We start from the raw sequence: 26,745 nt of genomic DNA, 5'->3' as shown, positions 1-26,745 counted from the left end.
TGTTCCTTTCTGACCAATTCCCTCGCCCAAGCAGGTGTGTCTGTAAGTCACCTGTATACTTCTGCTTGCTAACAATTAGATGTTGCTCACATTACTTTTTCAAATGCATTTGTTGGTGAATTTCTGTAGCAGAATGATGTCTGTGCATCTAATTGCAGCCAATACTACAACCAAAATTACATACAGCATATCACCAAGTTTATCTCAGTTCATGGCTGTGGAACTCTTCAGGTTTTGGGGTGCCTGAAATACAGTAACTAATAAACATATGCACTTATAGCAACAGCAGGAACCTATTTTAAGATACATCTGTCAGCTTAGTACTTACATTTTCAGAAATCATTTTCCCATTTGGACTCACCTAGACACATGCATGCTGAAGGGGAATATTGCCTGGTGAAAATATACCACTACACTGACTGTCCTTACCCCACGGCTGCTGGCGGCAGTGGTCTGGAGATGAATCATCCTTTCATTACTATCCTTTTACTGTGCCTCATTGTGCAAAATAAACTTTCCCTACTCTCAGCAAGGCCCAGAGGACAGATCTGCAAGGCAGGATGTGTGGCTGCACAGAGTGATAGGTCAGAAATCACACCTGGGAACACCTCACCTGCCTGTCCTGGGTTCCAGCAGCGAGGCTGCAGCTCCGCAGGCGGTGCCGCGGGGGCACAACTGTCCAGAGCACCCTGGTCCTGCTTCCTGCTCCCCCAGCCACACTGTGTGTACACACTCAGGCTGGTCCAAACTCCTCCTCAGGCTAGAAGTGAACAAAAAGAAAGTTTCCTCCATAACTCAGACCCCCTGCACACAGCACTGGTCAGTGCAGCTCCTTGTACTGGGATTCACAGCACGATGCAGGGGAATGTCTGCTCAGGGTTCCCAATTGTACATGTTCTGCATTTTCAAAAGCACTTTAACCTCAGTTGTAAAAGTAGGAGTCCATGAAGAATCAAATAATGCAAAAGTTCAATAAACTCCTTTTGATATTTAAAGTGGAAAACGTGTTTATTAACATTCTTTCAAGCTTTCCTTAGTCAAGGCCATATAAAAAAATCTCCATGTTGAGTATATGGTTTTACTTTCTACATAGTTACAGAGGTATTATATAGAATTTACCTTTTTTGTGATACACTGGTAAGTACTGAGTTCTGTGAGACAGGTGTAAGCGCTTGTTTTCAAATCAGGTATTTGAAAAGAACAATTTTTTACATACAGAGTTTAGCAGACTAATGTAGCATAAAATGCTAATAAGAGGCATATGAGCCAAGGATCAATATAATACTTACCTAAAATTCTTTTTCTATGTGGAACAAAATCTCTGTCTTGGGCATCCCCCAATTCCCACATCTTCACTGGAAACCAGACAACAAAGTAGTAGCAAGGGGAATAATTAATGTGCTTATGGTGGACCTGACCTTGTGAATTGCTCAAAACTAAACATATATTCTAAGTTTTCTTAACCTCGGAATCGCTCAATGGAATTTCTTAAACTCAGCTACTGTGGCAAACTCCAAAGGATTATTTGGAATCACTGCTTTGAGACAGAAGTGGAATTTCTTCTGCTGTTTTGATACACCAGCACACAGAATATCGATCTGTTCTACATTTTCCTTTCAGCAGTGGTGACAGTTCTTAGGAAAACTCTATACAAACATGCAAATACAGGTTTTGTTGGGCTTAAGGGGTAACACATACCTACATGTAATAAATATTGCTCTCAGAATGACCCATTTGTAGCTACAACATGGAAATAAAAGTACTTCCAGAGAAATCCCGTTTCAACAAAAGACATTTAGAGTCTGTGTGATATTTCCATTGATATAAACTATTAACATTATTCATTAGCATTGTGAAGTCCAGTTTAACTGTTGGTTTTGAGAAGACAATGTGTGACTGAATACCTGCATCAAAAATAAAATCTATGGGTAATGATTTAACCGGAGTACTACTACACGAACTGCTGCTCCTATCAAAGAAACCAAATGGATTACGGATTAAAAGAGATTCCCTACGCAAAGGTTTGTAAATAGCCTTAAGAACCCTTTTGTTCATACACTAATGGTCATTAGTAGTCTCAGACAGTGTTTGCCACTCTGTACTCCCTGTCCTCACTGGGCTGCAGCTGAACCACCACACTTTCTTCGTTCATGCCGTTCTCCCCATCGCTGCTGTCATTGTCATTGTCATCCTCCTCGTACTCCGAGGACTCGGTCATGTTCTGGTGGGAATGGGACTCCGACAGAGCCCCGAAGGACTGTGTGCTGACCGAGGCCAGTGGTCTGAGCAGAGGAGTGTTCTCAGACACCTCGTTCTCCTCTTGGCTGCTGTCTGTCTCTGAGTCAGAGTCCCCCTGGGAAGGGACCACTTTCTGCTTACACACAGGGCAGGTTTTCTTTGTTTTTGTCAGCCAGGGGTCCACACACTTGCAGTGATATGCTGTTAGAAAACGAAATACAAGGACATCATTATCCAAGTGAAAAGGACAGGGAAACCTGCTAAACTGTGCTTCTGTTCAATAACGTAGAAGAATTTCAGAATGTAACTCGCACAGAGAATTTTATTCCCAAGTTTGTTGGCACATAGCCTGTACAAAACACCTGACGGATTCAGAACTCAGCTACGTGGGTATATGGAATGAATACTTGTGTTCTCTACCGAGTGAATGAGAGCAGTCCTGCAACAGGCCACATTTAACGAGATAAACTTTAAAGTTTCTTGAGGAATTCTAACCACTCTGAAGCAGGCACACCCACCATCAACATCCTCACAATGCCTCTAGCCTCCACACCAACATGTATCAAAGTACCTTGTTATTAAATAAAATTACTGCATGATTTTATGGATTTTAAATTAGGTCTGCAGTTGGTACTGCAACTATACTGTGTTTAAAAAAACCCGTGTATAAGTGTCTTACTTATGGTATTAAAAACCCAACTCTGCTTAGTAACAGAGACTTGTACCTGGCAGAGAGCTTGTATGTACACAGGCCAGCACGCTGTGTTTAGTACATATTTGGCACATGCTCTCCACAAGAACTCATGGTGGTGTTCAAGTTTAGTTACCTCTGCAGTCCCCCACTGGGAGAGACGCCGTGGACCCGTTCTTTCTCTTCTGAGAACTCCTTGTTTGTCAAGCTGGTTTGAAATTGGTTTTACACTGTGGATCTACAAAGCTCCTGTCACCGGCTGTGTATGGAAGGCTGTAACATCAGCTGCCTCTTTGTTAACAACATCTGTGATTGCTGTCACAGTGCCTGCTCAGAGCAGGAGTTCAGTGAAAAAAACCCAGATAAAACTGTACCCAGCCAAAATGGCTGTAGTATAGTTATGGCCTGAGAGGCAGAGAGAGGGTCCCGAGCTAGGAAGGGTGAATCGTATCTTTCTTGAGAGCTTTTATCAAAAATATGTTTAAATCTAGAGATGCTCTTGGGCCCAGACCTCTTCTAGATTTCTAGATATAAGCACTTAAAATGCTTCCTTGTACTTAAAGGCAGTCAAAAGCAGTCTTGTCTTGTGGACAGATATGGACCTGACTGCTAAGTACACCTTTGCAGTGGTCCGGATTTGAGAAAGACTGTCACAGGGGAAATATCGCACCAATGCTGACTTCAAGTGTAGTCAGGCAGTGGCTCTGCATGGACACAGGCTGCAGGACAGGCCCCTCCCTCCAGCCACACCTCCAGGTCACCAAAAGCTCAATTAGGTTTTATGGTTTATTTCTCTTGGGGAAAGGGAAAGCCTATTTTTTTTTTTAAATGTAGAAAGTATTACATTAAATACAGATATTTATGGGGCAGTGTCAAGCCCAGATTTCCTTTCATGTATACATCCAAGGAAAAATACAAAGTGGGAATGCTAGCCTTTTGGCTTTTAAAAGGAGAAAGCAAGCTTTCTCTTTTCCCACTTTATATGCACATTCCTGCATATTAGCAAAAAGAAATTTTATAAATCACCCACTAAACATATTTGCTGTGGGTTTTAGACAGTGTTCTACAGAGCTGTTTTAATCCAAATACAAACCTAAAATACAGCTGCTTACCATGAGAGCATGGAAGGATCCTGAGCTTGTCTCCATCCTCATATTCATCCAGGCAGATGGCACACACATCATATTCATCTCCTACAGCATATAAGTGAGAATCAGCTTGACTTTAAAGGACTTGCAGCAGACCCTCATCCTGACATACATCCAAGCCAGTGCTCCCCAGTGCCCAGGTAGGGCAGCTCCTGCCAGCTGCAGAGCTACTCCTGGACTTCTGACCTCTTTGGGACCAGAGCTCATCCACTTTAGGATAATAAAAACATTTTAAACTGTGTGAAGTGCTATCTCTAGAATATTCTTTCATGCTCATTGAAAGTAAGATAAAAGGATTTAAAATACAGGATTCACTTTACTATACAGGTATTAATTAGTTATTGACAAAACTTAAGGCAGAAAAATAGCAACAAATAAAACTGGGTAAAAAATAAGAATCATAATGAGGAATGACAGTCTGGTCACAGGGGGGAGTTCAGTGTTTTGTAACTCAAACTTGACAGACAGGATACCCAGCACTGGCAGTACTGACACAGCATACACTGCTGTGGTATGTTATATGACCAAAGTAGAGACACTTCTCAGAGGTCAGTGCATTCCTGTTCCATTTTTTTGTCAAGGGCTTTACAACATGGTCCTTCCATCAATTCCCATGGCTCTTTTCCTTTCCCTGAAGACACTGGCCTCCCAAACTGCTCCTGTCCTGTGGTGGTTTTAGCCCAGCCACTCACTCCATTCAAGGGATGGGGAAAAGGGTCAGAAGGGAAAAAGTCAGAAAACCCTTGAGAAAAAGCCATGGCTAAAGCAAAAGCTGGACACACGAGCAAAGGAAAATAAGGAATTCCTTCACTGCCTCCCATCAAAGCTTCAAGACCAAACAGCAGCAAGAAGAACTTAGGGTTTAAGTTTGGTTCCTAAACCCTTTGCCTCAACATCCATGGATTCAGACATATCTCTCTCTCCCTCTCTCTCTCTCTCCAGGTAAAGACAGAAAGTCCTGAACCTTTTGGTGCCTTCCTTACCCCTCTGCAACCAGGATTCTTTTCTGGGAAGTACACACGAGCTCCATGGAAGGGGAGGAAACTGCCCTTTCCAGAGGGGTCCGTAACAGGTTAGGGCACTTCATGAGTGATAAGACATATAAAGAACGAGCAAACAGGATCAAACCTAGCAGGGTCACAGGGAAGGTAGGCAATGCCTTTGCAAACTGGTTTCTAGAATTAAGAAATATGGCACATCTTCTCTCTGTGGACATTGGTAGAAGAGCCAATTGGTAGAACAGCCATTCGTAGAAGCTCTGGGTGTGAAATGACTGCTCCTGGTCAGTAGGATTAGCAGAGGGGGGTGGTAAGTGGAAGCTGCTCCTGGTGGTATTGGAAGCAGTTCGCTAGGCTGGAGGAGTTACTGGCACTGTCTTATTACAAAATTGCCCCCAAGGAATGTATCAGTTACACACACAAGAGACACAAGCTCCAGCTGCACAATGCCCTGACCATGAATTGTTCTTTAGATGCGCAAACTACTTCACCAGAAACAACCAGCTTGGCCCAGCCTGCCTCTCCCCGGCACACGGCCGTAAGGACACTGCCAGCAACCTTCCCATCACCTGACTGACACGGATGGTCGAGGGACTGGACAGTAACGGGGCCAAGTGCTCCACTGCATGTTTGTCCATCCCATCACACGGGCAGTCATCTGCCCAACACGTGGTGCTGGGTGTCCACACCCTGGTTACACACTGTGCAATAGGGGAAGGCACCAAGAAGCCCAAAGAGCAGTGCTGGAAGGTGACAGCTGCTCTTGAGTAGGCTCATTTCCCCAGGGCATCCCCCCGGCCAAGGAACAGCAGCACCCTCGGAAGCAGTGGAGCTTCACACCCATGTCTAGGCCAGGCAGGCACAGGTGAAGTTTCCTGACAGCACAGGTCTCTGTCCCACTCCTCCCCTCATGGCATAGCCATGTGCCACGAGCCCTGGGCCCTGCTGCTCCACCAGCACCCACCATGTCCATCTGCAGCAGTCCCCCTGCTCCCCTTGTCCCACAGACCACACACCTGTACCCAACCAACACTGCCAGGGCCTGCTTTCCCCGGGGCTCAGGAAGGGAGGCAGCTCAGGCAGCAGCCAGCACCAGGGACACCTTGGCACCCAGGCACACGAGATTTCTCCTGGACTAGTTCCCAAGCTGTTTCATCTCCATGACCACACATCCCTCAAGAACAGAAGATTTAAATTCTAAAAGGGACACTTTTCAGACATCTTTTTCTCAAATTCCAGTTACTGTAGCTTAGGAGCTGACTCAAAACCACCAAAGGAATCAGGAGAAATGGAAGCATGGACATTATTGCAAAATAAAGTATATAAAGTATCTTGCTTAATTTTGCTTACTAAATACTCCTCATAGACAGTTTATTTATCTTCTAACTACTTGGCACATATAAATTAAAAAAAATATTTTCAGAAACACAGAATTACCTATCCACACATATGTGTGCTTTGAGCAATGAGAAATGCAAAACTACAGCTGCCAAGATTCCACAAGCAAAGGGGAAGGAGAATATCAAAAAAGCAATAAGATTCTCTCATACACTGGCTCTTTCATCATGTAATTCTGAGATACTATAGACACACACAACTAACTGAAAAAGACATGAATTGACCTTCTTCAAGCAACTTTTTCCTTGCAAATTTCTCTTTAAAGTACAACATAATTTACTTTGTATTTTTATTCTAATTAGATTTCATAGGTAATCAATAAGAAAACCCAAAAATTACTACTTGTTTTATTAGCTTAACATAATTTTAAAGAGTTAATTTCAAATCCATAGAAGTAGGTCACTAGAGAAAGGCTCTGTCGGCCCTGCAGAAGAAAACACTTTTTTTTTTCTATGAGGCTGATTAACACTGCACAAATACTGTATCCTCTCAAACTGAACATCTGCTCTGCACGAAGTGAGAGCAGTGTCGTTAATAATGCAGGGTGGCTTTATCAAGGCCAAAGTTCTGTCCTTGAACCCAGGCACATCCCCTGGCCTGGTCTTTGTGCCTCAGCAAATACATTCCCTATTGACACATGCCAGGTAGTAATCAATCATTTAACTTAACTGCTTTTTCCACCTTTTCTCCTTATACCTTGCAATAGCTTGTGTGAATGACTATCAGATGGTAAAATGGTAACACATAAAAACAAAATGGAGAAGAAAAGTAGCAAATTTTTCCCTACTTTTAAAGAGTAGACTACAATAGAGAGGGCCTTAAGGCAGTTTTTCTATTTCACTGAATAAAGTAACAGCTTAATTCCTCAACTTTGTCATTAGATCTTACATCAATTTATTCACTACAGAGAATCACAACAAGTATTTTGGCATTAAATTTTAACTGCTCTTGCCCTCACAGAAGTATTGTGATTAAATGAAAGGAGCATTCCTCCAGAAAGGCAGAGAAGTTATACCCAAAATATAGTTTTGTTTCTATACTCTCAACAACACCAGGCAACTTATGTGCCATTAATATTTACCAGTTTCCAGACAAATAATTATAGAATCATAGAATAGTCTGAGTTGGAAGGTCATCTATTCCACCCTTCTGCAATGAGCAGGGACACCTTTCACTACATCAGGCTGCTCAGGGCCACCCAACTGAATGTTTCAGGGATGAGGCAGCCATAGCCTCTCTGGGCAACTTGTACCATGGCCTCACCACCCTCTCTGTAAAAAGTTTCCTCCTAATATCTAGTCTGAATCCACCCTCTTTTAGTTTAAAACCATTGCCCCTTGTCCTGTTGCAAGAGACCGTGGTAAAAAGTCTCTCCTCACCTTTCTTATCAGCCCCTTTAGGTCCTGGAAGGGGCTCTCAGCTCTCCCTGGAGCCTTCTCTTCTCCAGGTGAACCCCCCCAGCTCTCCCAACCTGGCTCCAGAGCAGAGGGGCTCCAGCCTTTGGAGCACCTCTGTGGCCTCCTCTGGATGCCCTCCAGCAGATCCACATCTGTCCTGTGCTGAGGACCCCAGAGCTGGATGCAGTACTGCAGATGGGAGTTCCAAATAAAGGAAACACTGCATCACAGTGACTGACTGCTGTGGCCCCTGGCAATGGGAGCCCAACAAGGAACTTCTGTGGAATTTCTGTACTGATTTTGCCGTATATTATGCAATGTTTTAATGCTCACCCATAGTCTGCTCTGCTCCCATTAAGGAAATGTTAGAACTCTTCTATTTCAGTGAGAACAGGGTCAAGCCAAACTTTTTGTGTGCTTTCATTCCAAACTCTTATCTATTTCAATGTACTCAAAATCACCTCTAAAACTTAACAGCCCCCCGATTTACAGCGGTTTGGTGTTAAAACCAGTAGGGTTCAATTGGTTATACAAAGAACGATCCACTTGCCTTTCTTAAACTTATGTACAGGAAGTTTCTTAAGCTGATCCTTCCTAAGCCGATTCCTTCTTGCTCTGTGTCTGTCTTGCACGAATTTTGTGATCTGGAAACAGACATAAGAAAAAATGAACAGTAAATTAAAACAATAAAAGACCAATAAAAGTTTTGATTTATGAAGCTTTGCAGTAAGTCAGTCAAAAGGGAACTTCAGCTCACACTGAATCACCTCTTCCCTTGCCTGAACTCAAGGAAGAAGTCAAACAGGCCTAAAGGATGTTCTCCATGACCATGGCACTTGGAACTGAGAATACACAAGTTTTTTTTGGAGAGGAAAGAAAGAAAAAGTTATGTCCATACTACATAAAACAATGGCTATTGCTGCAATCCTCTACTGAGGTGTGTGAAAAGCAGGAAGTACATTGCAGAGCAAAACACAATTCAGTAAGTTTGACTGGTTTTCTTTACAGATTTAGACTATTACAGACGTTTTAGAGGATTATTCCCACATTCATCAGAATTGTGTTTTCATATTATCTACAGCAGTACTTTGGGGAGGAGTAAAGGGGATACTTGAAGCCATTGTTACACTTTATGCGATACTAAGATAGCTAAATAACTAAAATAGCTTAGTATTATTAGTTATTTAGTTATCTAAATAACCATATTAAAGATTCTATTTCCATTTGATTAATAGTCCCTAATGCTATTTCTGTTTGATTTCTGACTCCAGCACCTGTGATATATGACATCATTTTTCAAATATGATGGCAAGCAAACAAATGAACAGAGGCCTGAACCAAAGTATACACACTAACGAGTCCTTTGAAATTTGCAGAGGTACTCTACATCTATCTGCACCGTGGGCAGGCAAACATGGAGAGTATTAATATTATAAACAGCATGAATATCTCTCACTTCAGGAATCCCTGCAAGGCACTGATAGACTTCACAACCAATTATTTCTTATAAGTGACAAGTTTTGGTAAAATAAAATTTGTATATTTTTGAAGGGCATTTGAACCTAAACTGTTTGTTCAAATTCTTTTACCCCAGCTAAACTAGGAGCTGTATGCACAAACTGCAGTTTTTCTGCTATTTTTTCAGATCCTTAGTAACAATTAGAGTCTCACAATCACTTTCTAGTTAAAAACAAGATTGTCTCAAAAGAAGCAGGGTCAGAATAGAGAAAAATGAGGACCAAATCCAACCTGCAACCTCCCTGGGATCAAGTTCGCTGCACCAATTAATTGTCCAGTGCTCTCACCTATCAGGATTTCTGTTAAGGCCTCTCTAGACACAAGGGCATCAACGTTGCCTGGTTTAGTATCCTTGGCAAACTTACTCAGTGTGTCCTCAGCTCCAGTGTCCAGGTCAGAGGTGGCTTTGAGGCTGATGAGCACCACTGACCTCTGACTGCCAGGAGGTGTTACCCCTTCACTGCTGCTCCCTGAGCCAGGCCCTCCCCACACCCACCCTACTGTGTACACCTGAGCTTCAAGGGACACATTTTGTCCAGAAAGATACTGTAAAAGACTGTATCAAAAACTCTGATCACTTAGGGGTGATTTTTTTTTTTTTTAGCATTCTGCTTTGTTTTCAGAGAGCTGCTGCAGCTGTGATTGTGCCAAATGTGTCCAGGATTGTCACTGAAACATGTAACTTGCAGTGCAAAAAATACTAACACAGAATAAAATATTTTAAGAAAGTGTTTATAGAACAGTTGATGCATTACTTGATTTTTATTAAAAGGTAAAATAATAAATTGGGCACAGATTCCAAAAAGTGGGATGCTAAGTATTCTGAAATAATATACAGCTATGGTATCTTACCTTTTCAAGGAGAGATGTCCCAGCTGAGAACTTCTACAGGCAGTGTATGTGCTGTGAAATGTGTACTCTGTGCTTGCACTCATCACTACCCTGCAGTATAAAGCAGTGAGCCCTGCACCACTGAGCAGTGGCACTAATGATTATCAAGTCTGGTAAAGCAGGACATGCTCTCCGTGTACAAGAGCACAAGGACAGGTCACCCTGCATGGGGCCAAAAAGCAAGGGCTTGTGCAGGGCAAGAGTGGCAATGAGAACAATTCCCTGTAAGTAGTTACAGGGCAGAGAGAACACCCGAAAGGCTCATGATATGCCTTTGACAAATTCTGCACCTATTTATTTTACCAAGAAACGAAAGGATTCCAGGTAAGCACAGGTAAGCATGGTACAGGTGTGTGCCATACACACAGCTGTCAACTGTTCCCTTACTGCATCCCTTCCTTAAACCTCAGTATGTGACAGCTCCCTGATGACCTGTTTGAAAGAAAAAACGTTATCAACAGAAGGAACTTACCATAAATATGACGATGAGAATAAGACAGATCCCTACTATTATTAAGAAGGGGATTAAGTAGTACTCCAAAGGAAGACTGAACTCTGGGATTAGCACAACATGGCCACTGTGGGGAGGAAGAATAAATACGATTTAAAAAAAAAAAATTAAAAATTCAGCCGATACCCACACAATGTAAAGCCAATTAAATAAAAGGATAAAACAGTGTTTCTTAGGACTTTTTTGGAGTTAAAACTACTTCCTGATCTCAATCATAAATCTAGAGCAACCAGGAAAACCACCTCACAGCTGCTTTGACAGCAGAATGAAAAAAAATAACATGATATCAAAAGATAGAGTGAAATCATTCTTATTTACTAAAGCACTGTAGGTTGCTCTCAGGCACAAGATTTTACCTGGAATACCTATAGCCTCTGTTATCACAAAATCCTATTTTAAATCCATAAATATTCAAAAGAGGCAATGACCTGATGTAAGGAATAACACAGCTGCATGTTGGGTAACCTACCCCTTTTCGTAAGTAAATTCTTCTTTAAGAGAATTGGCTGACGTCTCACCAATAAAGACAGAAGGAATGTCAATCTTCTTTAAAACTTCAACTGTATACAAAAAAGCAGGAAAATAAAACTATTATTATGTGGACACTCTATGAGAAGTCTTGAGACATAAGACTTAGCATTATGAGACTCTCCCACCAGGAAGACATATTAAAATAGTGACATACAGACGAATGTACATGCATGCTACAGCTTTACATCGCACAAATGCTATTATTTTTCCTAAACAATTTCTAAAGACTTTATTTTGGGTATAAAAATCAAAATTCCTCATGCAATATTAAAGAGAGCATAAAACCAAAATATTTTGACAAGAAAGTCATCATCAGAGTAAGTTTAACCAGAACACCACTCTTTACTCAGAGAATTGATACAAGTCACACAGCTCCACTGATTTCCAGAATTTCTGACAACTTGCATGATTTTGTGATCTGGTTCTGTAAGTTTTAATAAATCTGTCTTCCCTCCTTTTCACTCTAGACATAAGTAAACATACTGGAAACAACTGCAGTTGAGGTCAAAAAGAAGAAAGAAGAAAATGAACAAGTCCCACATCTTTATTTCAATCTCAAGAAACTGGATGAACCGTCTTCTACTTCTCTGCTTACCAGTGAAGGCAATAATAAATGAAAAATTATTGAAAGATAAATCCCATATTCCAGAAAACCTTCTCCTCAGCTTCACTTTATATTGATTTGCCCCCTACTGCTTCCCATTTAAGGCTCAAAGTAACCTGAGTTTAGACCGTATCAAAGCAGTCAGGTTCCTCAAGTGTCACCTCACACTTCCAGATCTGTTTGGACTTGTTCTACATCTCGATTTCTCAGTGAAACATGAAAATAAGATTTACACAGGTTAAAAATTCATTAAACCCACTTTCACGTAAGTGAAGTGCCTGGGTTACTCAGATCCCATTTAGTTTGTGAGAGTTCATTCCTAGTTTACTCAGTGATGTTTCCACTGGGAAAGAATTTATTTTCCTCTCATTTATGTTCTTGTTCCATACTGAGCAAGTTCAAAAACTGGACAAAATAAAGAAATGTCACAAAGAAAATCAAAGCAGCACTACAGACAAAAAACACACACCATAAAACAAACTCAACATTTTGACTAGACTACAAGATGTTCTGAACATATTCACTTCATGAAGGTTAAAACTGGAACAGCTATCATGAGAATCAAATAGTAAATCATGCACTGGTCTCTAAACATTCTTTTTCCAACTGAAAAACTGAAAATAAGTACACGTGATATGTATTCCTATGAAACTAGAATCCATTTGTCCAGAGGAACAGGAAAACGTTCCCAACAGTGCAATAACAAAATGGAACACTAACAATCACGGTTTGACTCCATGATCTCAAGGGTCTTTCCCAACCTAAATGGTTCTGGGACTCTAAATACTAAAAAACTGTATTTTAAAGTTTCATTTCCTTCCAAATGCATTTTTTCTACTTTTCCTATATTTCTACTTAATTAACCACACATCAGCTATTTTCCACATCAGTCATATAAATCTCAGATTTAACCATTTAACCCAGAACACTTGAACTAAAATTTGGAAGAAAACCAGAAGAAATGCTCAGAAAAGGTAAAAATCAATGCCACTAATCATACACAAGTATACATATATGTTCTTATACAAGTATCTCCCATTTTTAAATGTTAAAAGCAGGAGAATTTCTGTTTAGGGAGGGGTTGTTTCTGGTTTTGTTTCTTGGGGGCTTGGGGGGGTTTTTTTCTTTGGTTGGTTTGTGCTGGTGGGGTTTTCAGGGGTCTTTGGTGGTGATACTCTTGCCAGTGGGTGAAATGATTTTTCAAACAGGAGAGAAGAAGTGATACCTGTACTTACTGTCGTTGGATCCCATGCTTATGAGGTCATCAGAATCAACATTGTGAACTATAGCTGCCTTGTATCCAGCTCTCTGGGCATTTAAAACCTGTAAGCCACACAAAATACTTATTGGAAAGACTACTGCTTCCAAACACAGTAACCTGTCTGTGCCTTGAGACAAGGTACACTTCCAGGAAGTTATTAATATGTATACAACATCATTTGCACTTATAAAACAAGTGTCTCCTTTCAAAGCAAAACCATATCATTATTCTTATACTCATGTAACTATGTTATTTTTCCAGAAAACCAATTGTCTGTAGGTAGTGTTTATATATACTAAAAATAAGAGTTAAAAACTTTCTATGGGTAGTTAAAAACAATATTTGATCACAATTGAAAATAAAGGCACTAATGTAATCTAGAAATTACCACTCGATAAATGTGGAATATCTCACCTGAAATCCCAGGTATCAGAAGCTTTCTCATGGAAAAGGGTAAAAATTTTAGGTGGGTACAAAGCTATTACCATCCTGTGCACTAGATTAGGTTTCTGAACTATACTCACATTTTTGCCAATACAAGCAAAGCCAAAGATCCATGTAAATGGCATTTACTACAGTGACTAACATAAACTTAGATAAGTTACAACCATTCATCTTGGATACTGCATCCACCACAGCATAAAAACCCCTCACAAGCTGCAAAAAGCATTTAGAGGACCTTGAGAAACATCTGGGTTTCATCCTAACAATACTGATTCTCTTCCCATATTGCTAATGACTGTATTTCAAACAACAGGACAATGTTATCGGAAAACGCAGAATGCAGACATCTTGAGAAATCCCAATATTACAAAAAAAAATCCATTTAAGATGTCAGCATAGATGCATGTTTGGGGGTTTGGCCAATATTACATCACCACAGAAAATATCCATAAATAAATCAAGATACAGCTATGCACCTACATTTTACATTTTTCAACGTAAAACAGGAGAGATGGGACTTTCAAATTAACTCCAGTTTTTGTTAAAACCTGCATTCTGTCAGTCATGTGGTTAATGGGCAATTTAACTCACATCTTGGCACATGTGCAACTTCCTGGCAGAAACCTCAGGGCAAAATGCTGTACTGGGCATGCAATTATACAATGCAGTGCTGCAATAGTATTAACAACGTGCTAGAGGTGAATTCACTGGCCAGTGAGCACACACATACACACAGTCACCTTGGTAATGCTGATTGATCCACTTGCAGCCTTGTTCTTTGTCTAATACGAAATGTGTGAGAATCCCCTTTTCCATCAATATTACATGAAATATAAAGCACAACCAAAAAACTCTTACATACAGAGCTAATGGGACTCAATCCTTAAAGGACGGACCATGGAAATCCCTCAATGGCACTGCAGAAATCTTCCAAATTCTAATCTGTTCCTTTAAGCATGTCTCCAGAAGCAATGCTGTCCCATCAGCGTTTGGACAGCAATTAAACCAGCAAAGAGGACATGGAAACTGGCAAGTAACCCTTTGCCCTTCCTTTCCCCTACTGAGCCATATGCACACACAGTGGGAGGGTTCACAGGACAGAATGTGTGCCATTCCCGGGTTTGATGTGAAGTCAGATTACACGAGCAGAGAGACTGCCTCTGCAGCTGGAATCTACAGTCTGGGTAGAATTGACATGTTTAAACCACCACGTAACCAAACAGCAGCAAACATGGCTGAATCTCCATTTAGCTCATAAAAGTCAACAACAAACTTGAAGAGTCTCATTTTCCTTAAGACATCCTTAGCTATGCAAAGGGGTCATTTTCACAAAAACCATATATTCTATCCAAGCACAGATAATTCTAATTTTGCATTTTCAAAATCAAAGAATGTTAAAGGTTGGAAGGGACCTTAAAATCAGCGCACTGGAGTGGGTCTCGAGAAGGGCAGCAAAGCTGTTGGAGGGCCTGGAGCACGTGTCCTGTGAGGAGCAGCTGAGGGAGCTAGGGCTGTTTAGTCTGGAGACGAGGTGGCTCACGGGTGACCCTGATGAAGCTCAGGGATGACCATTCTCTCTACAACTGCCTGACAGGAGGTTGCAGGCAGGTGGGTGTCGGGCTCTGCTCCCAGGCAACCAGCAACAGGACAAGTGGACAGAGTCTTAAGTTGCACCAGGGGAAATTTAGGTTGGACACGAGGAATTCCTTCACAGAAGGAGTGGTTAGATATTGGAAGGGGCTGCCCAGGGAAGTGATGGAGTCACTGTCCCTGGAGGTGTTTACTGACACTGGACGTGGCACTCAATGCCGTGGTCTAGGTGACAAGGTAGGTCAGACTTGATCATCTCTGCATTATCTTCCTGGAGACAATAAAACTCTCCCTCCCTTCATATCAGTATCTACCCTACTGTTAGCTATAGATATTTTTCTGAAGTACCAGTAAATTCTTTGAAAGAGAGAGGAAAAAAGAAATAATAATAAAAAACAATTTAAAAAATCTTACCTTGACATCGAAGTTGCACTCCAGCCTTCGGATTAACACAATAAAAGCACCAGAGGAGTTGTCTCTCAGTGGAGGTGGGGCTATAGGCTCACATGCATTCTCTGGTCTGGAATTTATTAGAAATCCCTAGAAAACATGAACAGAAACAGGAGCTTCTTTTCTCTTTGTCTTAACAAAAGAGTTGGTAGACAAGAATAAAACCACATTTTCATACAATAGGTAAGCAAATTCTTATCATCAGCTTAATCCTATATTGCAGCAAGATTTCTTCTACTTCCCTGACTATTTAAGTCATCAGAATCTTTATGGCTGCAAAGAATTAGAAAATTATAAGGAAAATACTGCTTTTCTAATCACATCATACTCAGACTTCGCAGTATAACTCAACATAAAGAGGATGGCATATACCACATTAATATAGTGTTAACTATTATGGTAAGACATATGGAGACTAATCAAGAAACCAGAAGTACAATGGCCTAAGAAGCACCAACGCAAACTCAGCACTTGCCAATTAACCAGGGAACACAAGGAAAGGTCTGTGTGACCCTAGCACAGACCTATCACACAAAATAGCTGGTTTCCTCTGGTAAGGAAAGAGCACACAATGTGCTACAGCTGAAAAGTTCCCAGAAGTAGGAAACTCTGGCAATATCAACCTCGAAGTAGCCTTTGGACTGTTTTTAGGTGGCTGAGTTAGCACTCCACCACTGACAATGCTGGAGTAGAAACTCTCCTGATCTCACACTTTACATCTGCTGAAAACTTCAGCAGCTTCTCTTATGGGAAACACGCTCCTCTAGACACAGGATACCCCGGCACAAGTCCCACTCCCCCAGGCTGTGACTTCAGGGCTGACCACCCCCTCCAGCCCTCCTCTCCAGGGCTGGAGCCATCCCTCCTCTCCAGGGCTGGAGCCATCCCGAGCTGCCTGCCTGAGCTCTGAAGGGAGCAGGCTGGCTCTTCTCCCTTTGCTAAAATGGCCTTGCTTCCTTGGTCAGCTCTCTATATCAACTGAGAAGGAGCTTCTTGATTAACTAGATTAATGTTGGTTAATTTGTAATTGGGTTGGTATTATTTAGATTCCCCTCTTTCAAGTCTCTTCACAACAGATTGTGATTACCAAGAATCAGAGAAATCCAGACTGGACGCTCTGAGGTTTTGCCTGCCCTTCCTGTGAAATACCTCTCCTCAGAAAATCACCTTCTTGGGCTGTGTTTGTGATAAGTTGTACTTATCACAAGCGACGGAAGCTTCCAGACACTAATGCACTGGAACAGCCTTCGGCAGAGGAATACTCCTACAAGATTTCCACTAGTTTACATCATACCTAAAGCTAAAGCAAATTATTGTGCAGGTAAAGAGTGGTGAGTTGCCAGAAAATAAGAATGTAACTAATGTGTTTTATGCAAATAAAGATCATTAGAATTTGCACTGCTATGGGCTCGAGAAATTATTGTTACAGTTCTAGATATATTCTTAAACTCTCAGTTTTCACTGACAACTTTAGATAAACAGAGATGTCATCACCTGTGTAGAAATAATTATACATAATAAGTGATATAATTATATATAAACATACCTATTAACTGTCGGTTTAAATATATGTTTATATACACAATTTATATATAAACATACATATTTTATATAACATATACAGTATACAGTGTGTATACATGAACTGTCACTTTAAATGTACTGTTTACATATAATCTTATACTTTATCCATAAATATATATTATTCATAAGGTTTAACCTGAAACAAAGAGAAGCATTTTTGTTTGGAGTAATTTTGTTTTCGTAATAATACCCCCTTTGGCAGAAAAGCTGCACAGGCAATATATTCTTTGCCAAGTTTGTGGTGACAGGCACAACATTACACAGTCTGCAACAATCAAAGGCAATAACTGAAAATTCTACAGTGATGTGCTGCAAGCCAATGATGAATTGGGTCCCTAAGGTTCCCCGATTCCTCCAGCACACACTGCTCAGGGTACACGGCTTCACACAAAGCCTTTACTCTGCTTTAACCACACTGGGCCGTGTGGAACCGACTGCCTTCGCCAGAGGGGTTCTACACAAGCCACACAACACCACATCACAGGTCACAAAATGCAGCCACAGCAGCCAAAGACTGGCTTGTCTTTAATTCTGCCATACACTCTTAACTATCTTTAATCGAGGACCATCTAACTGAGCAGCACCTACACTTATGCTTTGGCACTGGCTATTATAGAATCTGACAGACTGAGTTTTACAACTTGCATACTAATAAATCTTAATTACAAGCATTGAAAAAGTATACCACTTTCATCCTATTGCAACCAATATCACAGTAGTTTTTAAACTAACTAAAATCTTAATGCAAAGGAAAAAGTTTTAGTCAATTTTCAGGACTAAACTTGTTATTACTTCTACACAGGTGATGACACCTACCTTAAATAAGACAGAGCTGTCTAACAGTTTAAAAAGGTTAAAATCAAAGCTCCTTATATCTATTTTTGATGTATTCAATTGGCTCACTACTTGGGTAAATCACTTAATCGCCGTCTGTTATACAGCTCTAACACCACCTCTCCCCATGATAACACCCACTGGGCATGGAAATGAAGTCTGCTCCAGGGGAATTGCAGAAAATTTTGAGTTACAGGAATTGTTACAGCACTTTATTCCCCTTTGCAATTAAAAGGGCAACACGCAACTGAAGAGTGACCCACCCTTGGACTTTCACAGCAGCTTTGTTTTTTGCATATGGTTACTCACAACACTGCAACAGCAACAATGCTGCAGAGCCAGATTCTGGGGCCATACACACTACACACAGAAGGAACAGGCAACTCTTATCTTTTTTAGTTTACAGAGAGTAAGCAGATACAGTTCTCTTGATATATATTCAGGGCATTTATATATATATTTTTTATTTATTTCACCTTCAAGCCTTCTGCTGGTAGTCTGTAGCCAAATCTAGCAGGTAGGTCATCAAAAGTCTGGGTTCCATTTTCAAGGTTGTACTAAGAGAAACAAACAAACAAACAAATAAATAAAATCAGGTTTGCAACAAGATAGAAATAGTTAGCAAGTGTAAACAGAAATAAACAACACTGCATTCTTTTAGATTAAAATATTAATCAGACATAGGACATCTTGTGACCCTGCCAATGAAATCACAAAACTGTTTATTCCACTTGTCTTCCACTCATCCAGCAACATCATTCTTTTCTTATCTAGCTGTCAAAATACAAAAGTAATAGATATTTTGTTAAATTATTTGTACAGTAAATCTTTCTTTCTACTGTCTAAAACTCAAATACCATCATATTTGCAGAACAGAAACTAAAAACTAAAGTAAAAAAAAAATCTAAAGAGCTGGAGGTCTTCAGTATAGAGTTTTTATTGGATGGTGATAGCAGGTGTTTTGCCCTGAATTCACTTGTGTACAGGGAAGAACAGCTTTCAACAAGTTGTAGGCAAAGAATATGCCACCCCTTCCCAACTCCCTGCTATCCATTCAGGTTAGTAGCTGAAAAGTATCTCTACAGTTTTGTTTTATAATAACTATGAGCTTTCACTTCAAAACAGAAGAATATTGTAAGGATATAAATCTGTGGAAGCTTTGTTTCATCTTTCCTTGTCCATCTTCAGCAGCTCTATGCCATGCCTGACCAACACAGAAGTCATACCGGAAAAGGTGCAAACTGTAAGTATGCTACATTTTTTTCATATAAAGCAAAACAAGTATTTCCTGCAAAAGTTGTGAACTCTACAGTAACTGACTTGAATGTGCGTCAGTTATAAGTTCTACTAAATGGTTTAGTGACTCAGAAACGTTTGTCTATGCATTGTATCATCACACTGTCACACACAACAGCCAAGTAAGGATCATGTTTGCTTCACAGGGACATCTTCTACCAGCCAGACTTAGACAGAGGAACTCAAACTATAGTTCAGAGACAAACACTGCCGTGATTCACCTGAACTCTTCCAAAGGAGCAACATTTTGAAGGAGCTTTCTTCCCACAGACTCTAACAAAACTGAGGGGAAAGAGGTAGGAATGGAGCCAAGTTTCAAGGAAGCTTCCTTGTTCTGTGTAATGAGTGTGCTCCACACAGTCTCTCCTCCCAGCCTTCCACCACACAGAGCACCAGTGCACCACCTTCTTCAAAACATCCTTCCTGAGCTCGTGCCACTGCCAGTTCTTGTTTGAATTACCTGGCAAGCCCCAGCTAAAGCCAAGAGTCAGACACAAACCTATTTATTTTTACTCCTTTTTCATAAAATAACCAATTCTGCCTCAAATGCATGTAACAGCACTTTACGCATACATGATCCTTCATTTGAAGCTGCAACTATGTGAGAACACAGAAGCATAAAGACTCTTAAATTAGAAGGGAATAGAAGAATTTTGTTCCTTAGTGAACCCAAAACTAGACCAGTTTTGCTAACAAATGGGTAATCGTTAAACTGTGAAATCTCTCAAGATTGTAAATGATCTGCACACCAGCAATGCCGTGTGACACTGCTAACATTCTCTCTTCTGAGCATTCCACTGGCTCCTTTGTGCAGTAGTTTTAGAGCCTACTTCAAGATATTCTCAGAATAAATCTGCCACTTCCAAACATCCAAGAATAAAAGACACTTCATTTTCATATGGAATCATTTTAGAATACTGCACACAAAAGTTTAAATAGAAAAAATTAAACTAAACTTCCAAAATGCCCTATTTTTCTTCTTTGAAGTTGGGGAGGGTTGTTTGTGTTGTTTTAAATAACCCTTATAAGAGAGGAAGAAGCAAGAATAAAAGTCAAGGTTTTTTTGAAAAGAGGAAGCATGGGCTTGGTGACAGAGGAAAGGAGGATAGGAAATCATGTTTACAGTAGAGTAACAGTTTCAAATTTCACAATAAAATGGTCACATCAGTGTTATAATTCAGCAATTATCTATCTGCATTGTTTCTTTACTTTTTTCCTACAAAAAGTATTGATAGAATAGTAACAACCTGAAGACCCAAATAACATACTTCAGTGTTCATCAACCCCATGCTACCATAAACTTTTAAGAATTTTTATGTTAAAATTTGGTTTCAAGGGCTTGTCACTGTTCTCCCAAGTTGACACGGTATTAAAAACTCCTCTGCATATCACTGGAATAAGCAGAGAACGCAGAGCCAACAGTACTTAGGTTTAATTTAAGCTCTATCCTACAAAGACATTTATAACGTCCTCCTTAAAACTTCACAACATATCACATTGGTAATAAACAGCAAAACAAAACCTTTTCCCACTGACCTATGTTCATTATACTGTTTATTAGCCTGATGATCTGAAATTCTACACACCCCAAAACTTTTTCCTTAACGATAGCAGATATTTTCAGCTATTTAATAAAATAGCTACGTCTAGGTTTAGTGCTCACAAAAAACCTTCCTGACAAGGCCTCCAGCACACCCGTGAATTATACCAGCCATAGAAGATTATTTATTTACATCCAGGAACCGTACAAAATGGTATCCATCACCAAAACTTAAACTGCTGCCTAAGCCAAGTCATGGAATTCTTTTAACAGGATTATAACATGCTACAGGACATCTGGTCAGAGTGGAACTTTGTAAATGTCTAAGGGAATTAAGTGCTTTCACTGTCATGGTACCTGAGCACATATCATCTACAAAGTTGTTTGAAAATGTACAATTCATTTTTTTATTGAAATAAACTGTTAAGGCAATTCCATTTCAAGCAACATGCTGTAATATTTATTGTATTAACTGATAAATTAATAGAATAGTTAAAAAGAAGATTCGATTTCATAGATATTTTCACCTATGTAGAAAATATACTTACTGCTAAAATATCTGCCTCCACAGGTAAAAGATTCAGGAAAGCAAATAACTGCACAGTCACAATAGTGTATATCTGAGTGGCAGACAACATCAGCATTCCTATTGACAACAGCATATTTTATTCAATACCTGCAAGAAAAAAACCAGAGTCAAGGCACATAGCAAGTACTTTGCTCTGTCATTTTACGGGGCTCTCTTGGTAAGTAAACACTTTGCCAGAGAAGTATGTCAAATAACATTTTACATACACTTTTGAGAAACAAGTCATCTTAAAGTTATATCATTATTCTAGAATAGAAGTCTCTTCTGTCAAGACGTGCAACCTCCATGGGAGGGACTGCATGCAGAAACCACAAAGTTGTAAGAGCAGCACTTCAAAAAGCTTTAGGCACCATACAGCAATACAAGGGATGAACGTTCACATTGTATTAATCATCCTTAGAGACTCTTCATTTTAAACTTCCCTTCTTCCAGCATAAATCCAAATCAGCAAAATACCTCATATACTTGGAGTAAGTACACTAAAAGCATTTATTCTAAATATACAGTGCTTTTGCAAGTGTGAGACGAACATGTAGCAAACACAAACCAGCTGTATCAACTTCAGAGAAACTCAGAGATGCTCCAATATGACACCTGCTCTGGGCAGCAGCTCTGGTCCCCTGGAAAGTGTGTGCATTTTTGAGACCTTTAAAAACAAGGACACGAGTACTCTGTAAAGTTTGCTTAGATGCATGTCCCCAGCTCCTGACTTTAAAAGGAAGTCAATTCTGCTTTGCTAGTAAGGGCCTGCAAACTTATGCTCTCATAATCCACAAACATATGAACAACACGGCACAAATCGGCAACTAAAATCCACTAAATATTATGTTTAATGTAGTAAGAAATTGTGTTTCTGCTAAGTTTTCATTTCGAATGCTGAATACCACGTGCCCACAAGCATTTCCTCCAATGTGGGGCTTTTGGTTCTTACACAAACACAAGGCTGTCCCACAGTCCACACTCACAGGGAGGTAACAATTCCAATAGCAAAACCGTAAAGTCAAGCATCCAAAACCAGTTGCAGTTGGGTGAGGGGGCGAGATTCAGCCTCATCTGTGCTATCAAGAAATGCAATCTGAACTGCAGGAATGGTTAGCTGACAAAGGGACAGATTTCCTGAGAGGAAGGATGTGGAGCTGGGAAAGAATCCTGTCCAGATGCTCATCAAACTTCTCCCCCATTTCCCATGAGCTACATGTAGAGGCATCTGTCCTGTTGGATATTCCCAAAATACAGGACGGATTAATGCCATGCCCCTCTTCCCCTAAAAAAATTAAACTAGTCTTTGTTTTTTCCTATAACTTTACACTTTCACTTTCTTTTCCCCAGACGTCATATTCTATCAACTTTATTCATCAAAGCAGAACTCCCATCAATGCAGTTTCACCAAACTGCCAGGATAAGATGTTCTGGATCATTTATTAACAGACCTTCCATCTAGGGAACCCGAGAGACAACAACTGGTGTTCATCCCTGTGTCATGCTCCTACAACTGCCCAACTGCCCATCCTACAGAGGTCAGTGGGACAGCTACAGCAACACAAGGTCATGGGGGAAAAGACTCAGTGGGATTCTGCACTGTGATCCACCAGGATGGACAACTGCCTCTGTCTGCTGAACGTGGTCTTAAAAGAGAATATCAAAGAATTCTTTCACACAGAAATTTTATTCAAAACAAAACTACTAACCGAGGTAATTTTAGTGCTTAAACAACTACTTTTTTGGTTTTCTTTGACAAGGGCCATCTAAACAACAAAAACTCTTTAGAGCATGGAATAGAAATGGAGAATTACACTATCTCAGCCTCCCCCAGTAGCCTTACTACCTCAGGATAGAGTAAGAAATCACCATTAATTCCCAGAAATTCCCTGGCATCTGGAACAGCCCCATGAGAACGGTGGCAGTCACTGCAAGGGAGCAGAAGCCAGGAGGAACCTCCCTCCAAGGTCTCTCTTCTAAAGGCCACAGCACACCACAGAACACAGAACGACTGACCACCCCTGTGCTGCTGCTACAGGCACAATCCAGTCTGGAGACACACAGTGACCACCTGTCTACAGAGGAACTTCAGATTCCTCTCAGCCTTAGCTACAGCATGATAAGGGGCAGGCAGCCTCTTAAGAACACAGAAAGCACAGAATATCTTATTCCCCTTATACTCACACCTAAATGTGACCAAGCTAGAAAATTCAATATTCAGAATTCAAATACATGTGATTCAGTACACCTTGAACTCCCAAGTACCAAACAAGCCCCAATGAAGTGCTACATTCTGCAGGAAATCTAACCACTTCCACTGCTGGATGTAAGAGGATTGCTCAGTTCACAGATGGATCAAGTCTGAGATTCTTCCAGTCTCAAAGTAAGAGATTACTGGAAATAACATAAAATAGTCACAACAAAAAACAACACAAATACGTGGGATCCAATACTGCTATAAGAGGTAAAATAATTCATGGACAAGTTTTAAAAGTGAATAGTATGTGCTTAACAACACAACTATCAGAACACCTGGATCTCCTCTAACTTCTTTAACTGGAGGAATTAAAAGTACTTCCAAATAATTAAACTCAATTAGGCAATCCAAATTGTTTGTATGATTGCTGAAAACCTCCAAACTGCAGCTTCTTATAGAAATGGTTTCATGTGGATTTGTTTTCATTTGACTGTAGATATTTCATTCTGAAAATTTTCTGTTGACTTACCAGAGAAATCACAGCCAACACTACTGCTTTCTTTTTCAGAATCAAGAAACACCTAAGAATTCCTGTCTTCCTGTCCTACCCTTTGTGGGCTTTTCAAGCAAAAAGCATTATCCCATGATGTAAGGTTCTCAATGTTAATTAAAGCAAATATCAGACTCAGATTTGATTTAAACTAACATGAAGATAACTAGAATTCATTATTATTATTTGGAGGAAATAGCTGATATTTTCAAAAACAGTTCTCATAATTCTGACTTGGTCATTCAGACGTATGATGCTTTGTGAAACTTTCAACTAGTTCACGGGAACTGAAGTTACAGTCACAGGAACTGGTAATGAGTTATGAAATTAATGAATTTTTATTGCTAAATTAAGACTTACCAGCTTTTCTCATCAGCCTGCCCTAAAAAAGGAGGACGCTGGTGAAACTGGAAGGACAAAAGAACCATTGTTCGAAAAATACAGCCATTTTTATTATGACAGATATGCAACAATACACTTGAAGCTATCACAGCACTTTAACCAACACAGTAAATTCAGCACATACCTTACAACAGAGAGAAAAGCACTAAAGGAGCATTAAGCAAGGTTAGAAAATATCAGAATTAAATTGGTCCTTGCCGACAACATGCATGTACAGTGAAGTCTTCCCTGTCAAAGCTACATACATACATGATCTTCTGGGCCCAGGAACTACTGCCTCAAGCACAAGCCAAAAAGCCTTACAATTCCTGAAATTCTGTGGCACTTTGGAAAGCACCCTCCTCTCAGATGAGGCAAGCAGCTCAGAGGACACAAAAATACAGGTGTATGGAATTAAGGGCTACACTGTAAACCACACAACAAAAGTTAAACCTGACTCTGCAGTAACCTTCAGCACTTTACACCTGATTTTCCAGTGTGTACAGGCAAAGTTGCCCATAAATAACTTTGGGCATTTCTTCCCACTCTGCATCCTAGAACTCACAAACCAAAGCCTGAGGTGCTACATCCCTCTGTCAGGGACTGAACAGGGTAGAAACATGGATGGGAAATGTGGGGTGTGCTGGACCACAGCTACAAGCAACAAGATACCCCTGAAATAAACACACTAAGCACATTTATGACAAAGGTCATAAAGACATTACATGGCTCAAGACACAGACAAGAACATTGGGGCTTTTGGCAAATATCCACAAACCAGACTGCACAAACTGCATACAGATATTGAATTTTCACACATTTGTATCTCAATCAACTCAAAATGTGTTTCAGAGCAGAAGACAACACAAAGCAATCCCATGTCCACACAGTTATGTACATGCATCAACTCTCTCATTTCCCTCCTACTTGTGAAAAAACCCCAAGCTTGTACATCTATATTAAACAATCTTAAACTCTATTTGAAGCCAAACAAGATTAAGACGCTTACAGGAATAACAAAAATCATATGAACATACAGAAACTTTGTCTTGACACACACCCAGTGACAACATTCCAAGTAGTTCCATAGCCTAGGCTGCACCTTCCAAAATTCCATAAGCTACACAACTAATACCAATAACTATCATTCACATCCCTCAAGCCCCCCATATCTCTGACTTTTTGCATTTTGATGCCACCACATCACTACTGACCTAAATCTCCATCTCATACCTCTCACAAAACTGAACACTGATGCACACAAAGGAAAATCAGCGTTAGACCTGTTAAGATGAAGGAACAATTCCTCTCAATTCACTTTAACCTTATCACTAGGAATTTGGCTGTCAGCCAGCCAGAGTCCACACTACTCGTTATCCTGCAATACCAACCAGCACCTCGGAGCTCAGGAACCACACACCGGGCTGAGACGCGAAACGCCCGAGCAAGGGTCGAGCTTTCCCCGGGCCAGGGGTGACGCTCGGGAAGCGCTCCAACAGCTTCCGCTCCGCTCCCTCCCGCGGGGTCGGGCAGCGCCGAGGCCGCGGCGGCTCCAGCCGAGCCCAGCCCTGGCTCCGTCTGAGCCGCGCTGGGGACCGCGCCCCGCCTCGCCGCTCCAAGGGTGGAGGCAAATAAACGCTGCGCAACGAAGCGCCGAGTGCTCAGCGACTGCACAGCCCGGGCGCCCGGCGGCTGGGAGAGCCCGGGGGGCGCTGCGGCCGCGCCCTAGGGCAAACCTGCGGCCTAGGGGCCCCGGCGCTCACCTGCGGCCCGGCCCGGCCCGGCTCGGCCCAGCCTAGCCCGGCCCGGCCGGGCCCGGCACTCACCTACGGCCCGGCCCCGCGCTCACCTGCGGCTCGGCCCGGCCCGGCCCGGCCCCGCGCTCACCTGCGGCGCGGCCCAGCCCGGCCCGGCCCGGCACTCACCTGCGGCCCGGCCCCGCGGCCCGGCCCCGCCTAGGCCCACGCCATGGCGCCTTCCGTGCGCTCGGCGCCCGCGCCGGAAGTTCCGCCTGACGGCGCGCGGCCGCAAGCACCGCTTTGAGGCACTCCATTGGCCTCTCGGGCTGTCACTCAGCCAAGGAGGGGCGGGGCGGGGCTCCACATTGGACACGCCCACGGGGGAG

The 26,745-nt window shown here is 41.3% G+C and overlaps 1 protein-coding gene across 1 annotated transcript; it reads right to left on the bottom strand.

Annotated features, from left to right (window-relative positions):
* Positions 1-973: 973 nt before the first annotated feature.
* On the bottom strand, positions 974-26,632 carry RNF13 (ring finger protein 13). The gene is made up of 10 exons (XM_032697440.1): positions 26,546-26,632; positions 21,473-21,600; positions 18,565-18,645; positions 15,635-15,760; positions 13,161-13,248; positions 11,260-11,350; positions 10,752-10,857; positions 8,421-8,514; positions 4,042-4,122; positions 974-2,439 (listed from the first exon to the last, which is right to left on the bottom strand). The coding sequence occupies exons 2-10, from the start codon at positions 21,584-21,586 to the stop codon at positions 2,078-2,080; spliced, it is 1,143 nt and encodes a 380-aa protein (XP_032553331.1). The 5' UTR covers positions 21,587-21,600; positions 26,546-26,632; the 3' UTR covers positions 974-2,077.
* Positions 26,633-26,745: the final 113 nt, after the last annotated feature.

Source organism: Chiroxiphia lanceolata, chromosome 10 (assembly GCF_009829145.1).
Source record: "Chiroxiphia lanceolata isolate bChiLan1 chromosome 10, bChiLan1.pri, whole genome shotgun sequence".
Taxonomy (NCBI): Eukaryota; Metazoa; Chordata; class Aves; order Passeriformes; family Pipridae; genus Chiroxiphia; species Chiroxiphia lanceolata.
Note: the sequence above shows the minus strand (reverse complement) of the source record. Positions and strands in the feature narration are given on the sequence as shown.

Bases quoted from the DNA above. Each gene is read 5' to 3' on its own strand.
- RNF13 (XM_032697440.1), bottom strand. From the start codon at position 21,586: ATGCTGTTGTCAATAGGAATGCTGATGTTGTCTGCCACTCAGATATAC. The intron at 13,249-15,634 runs GTAAGATTTTTT...TGTGGCTTACAG, and splicing joins AGTGCAACTTCGATGTCAAG to GTTTTAAATGCCCAGAGAGC. The intron at 4,123-8,420 runs GCAAGTGGATCG...TATATGCTGTAG, and splicing joins TGTACATAAGTTTAAGAAAG to GAGATGAATATGATGTGTGT.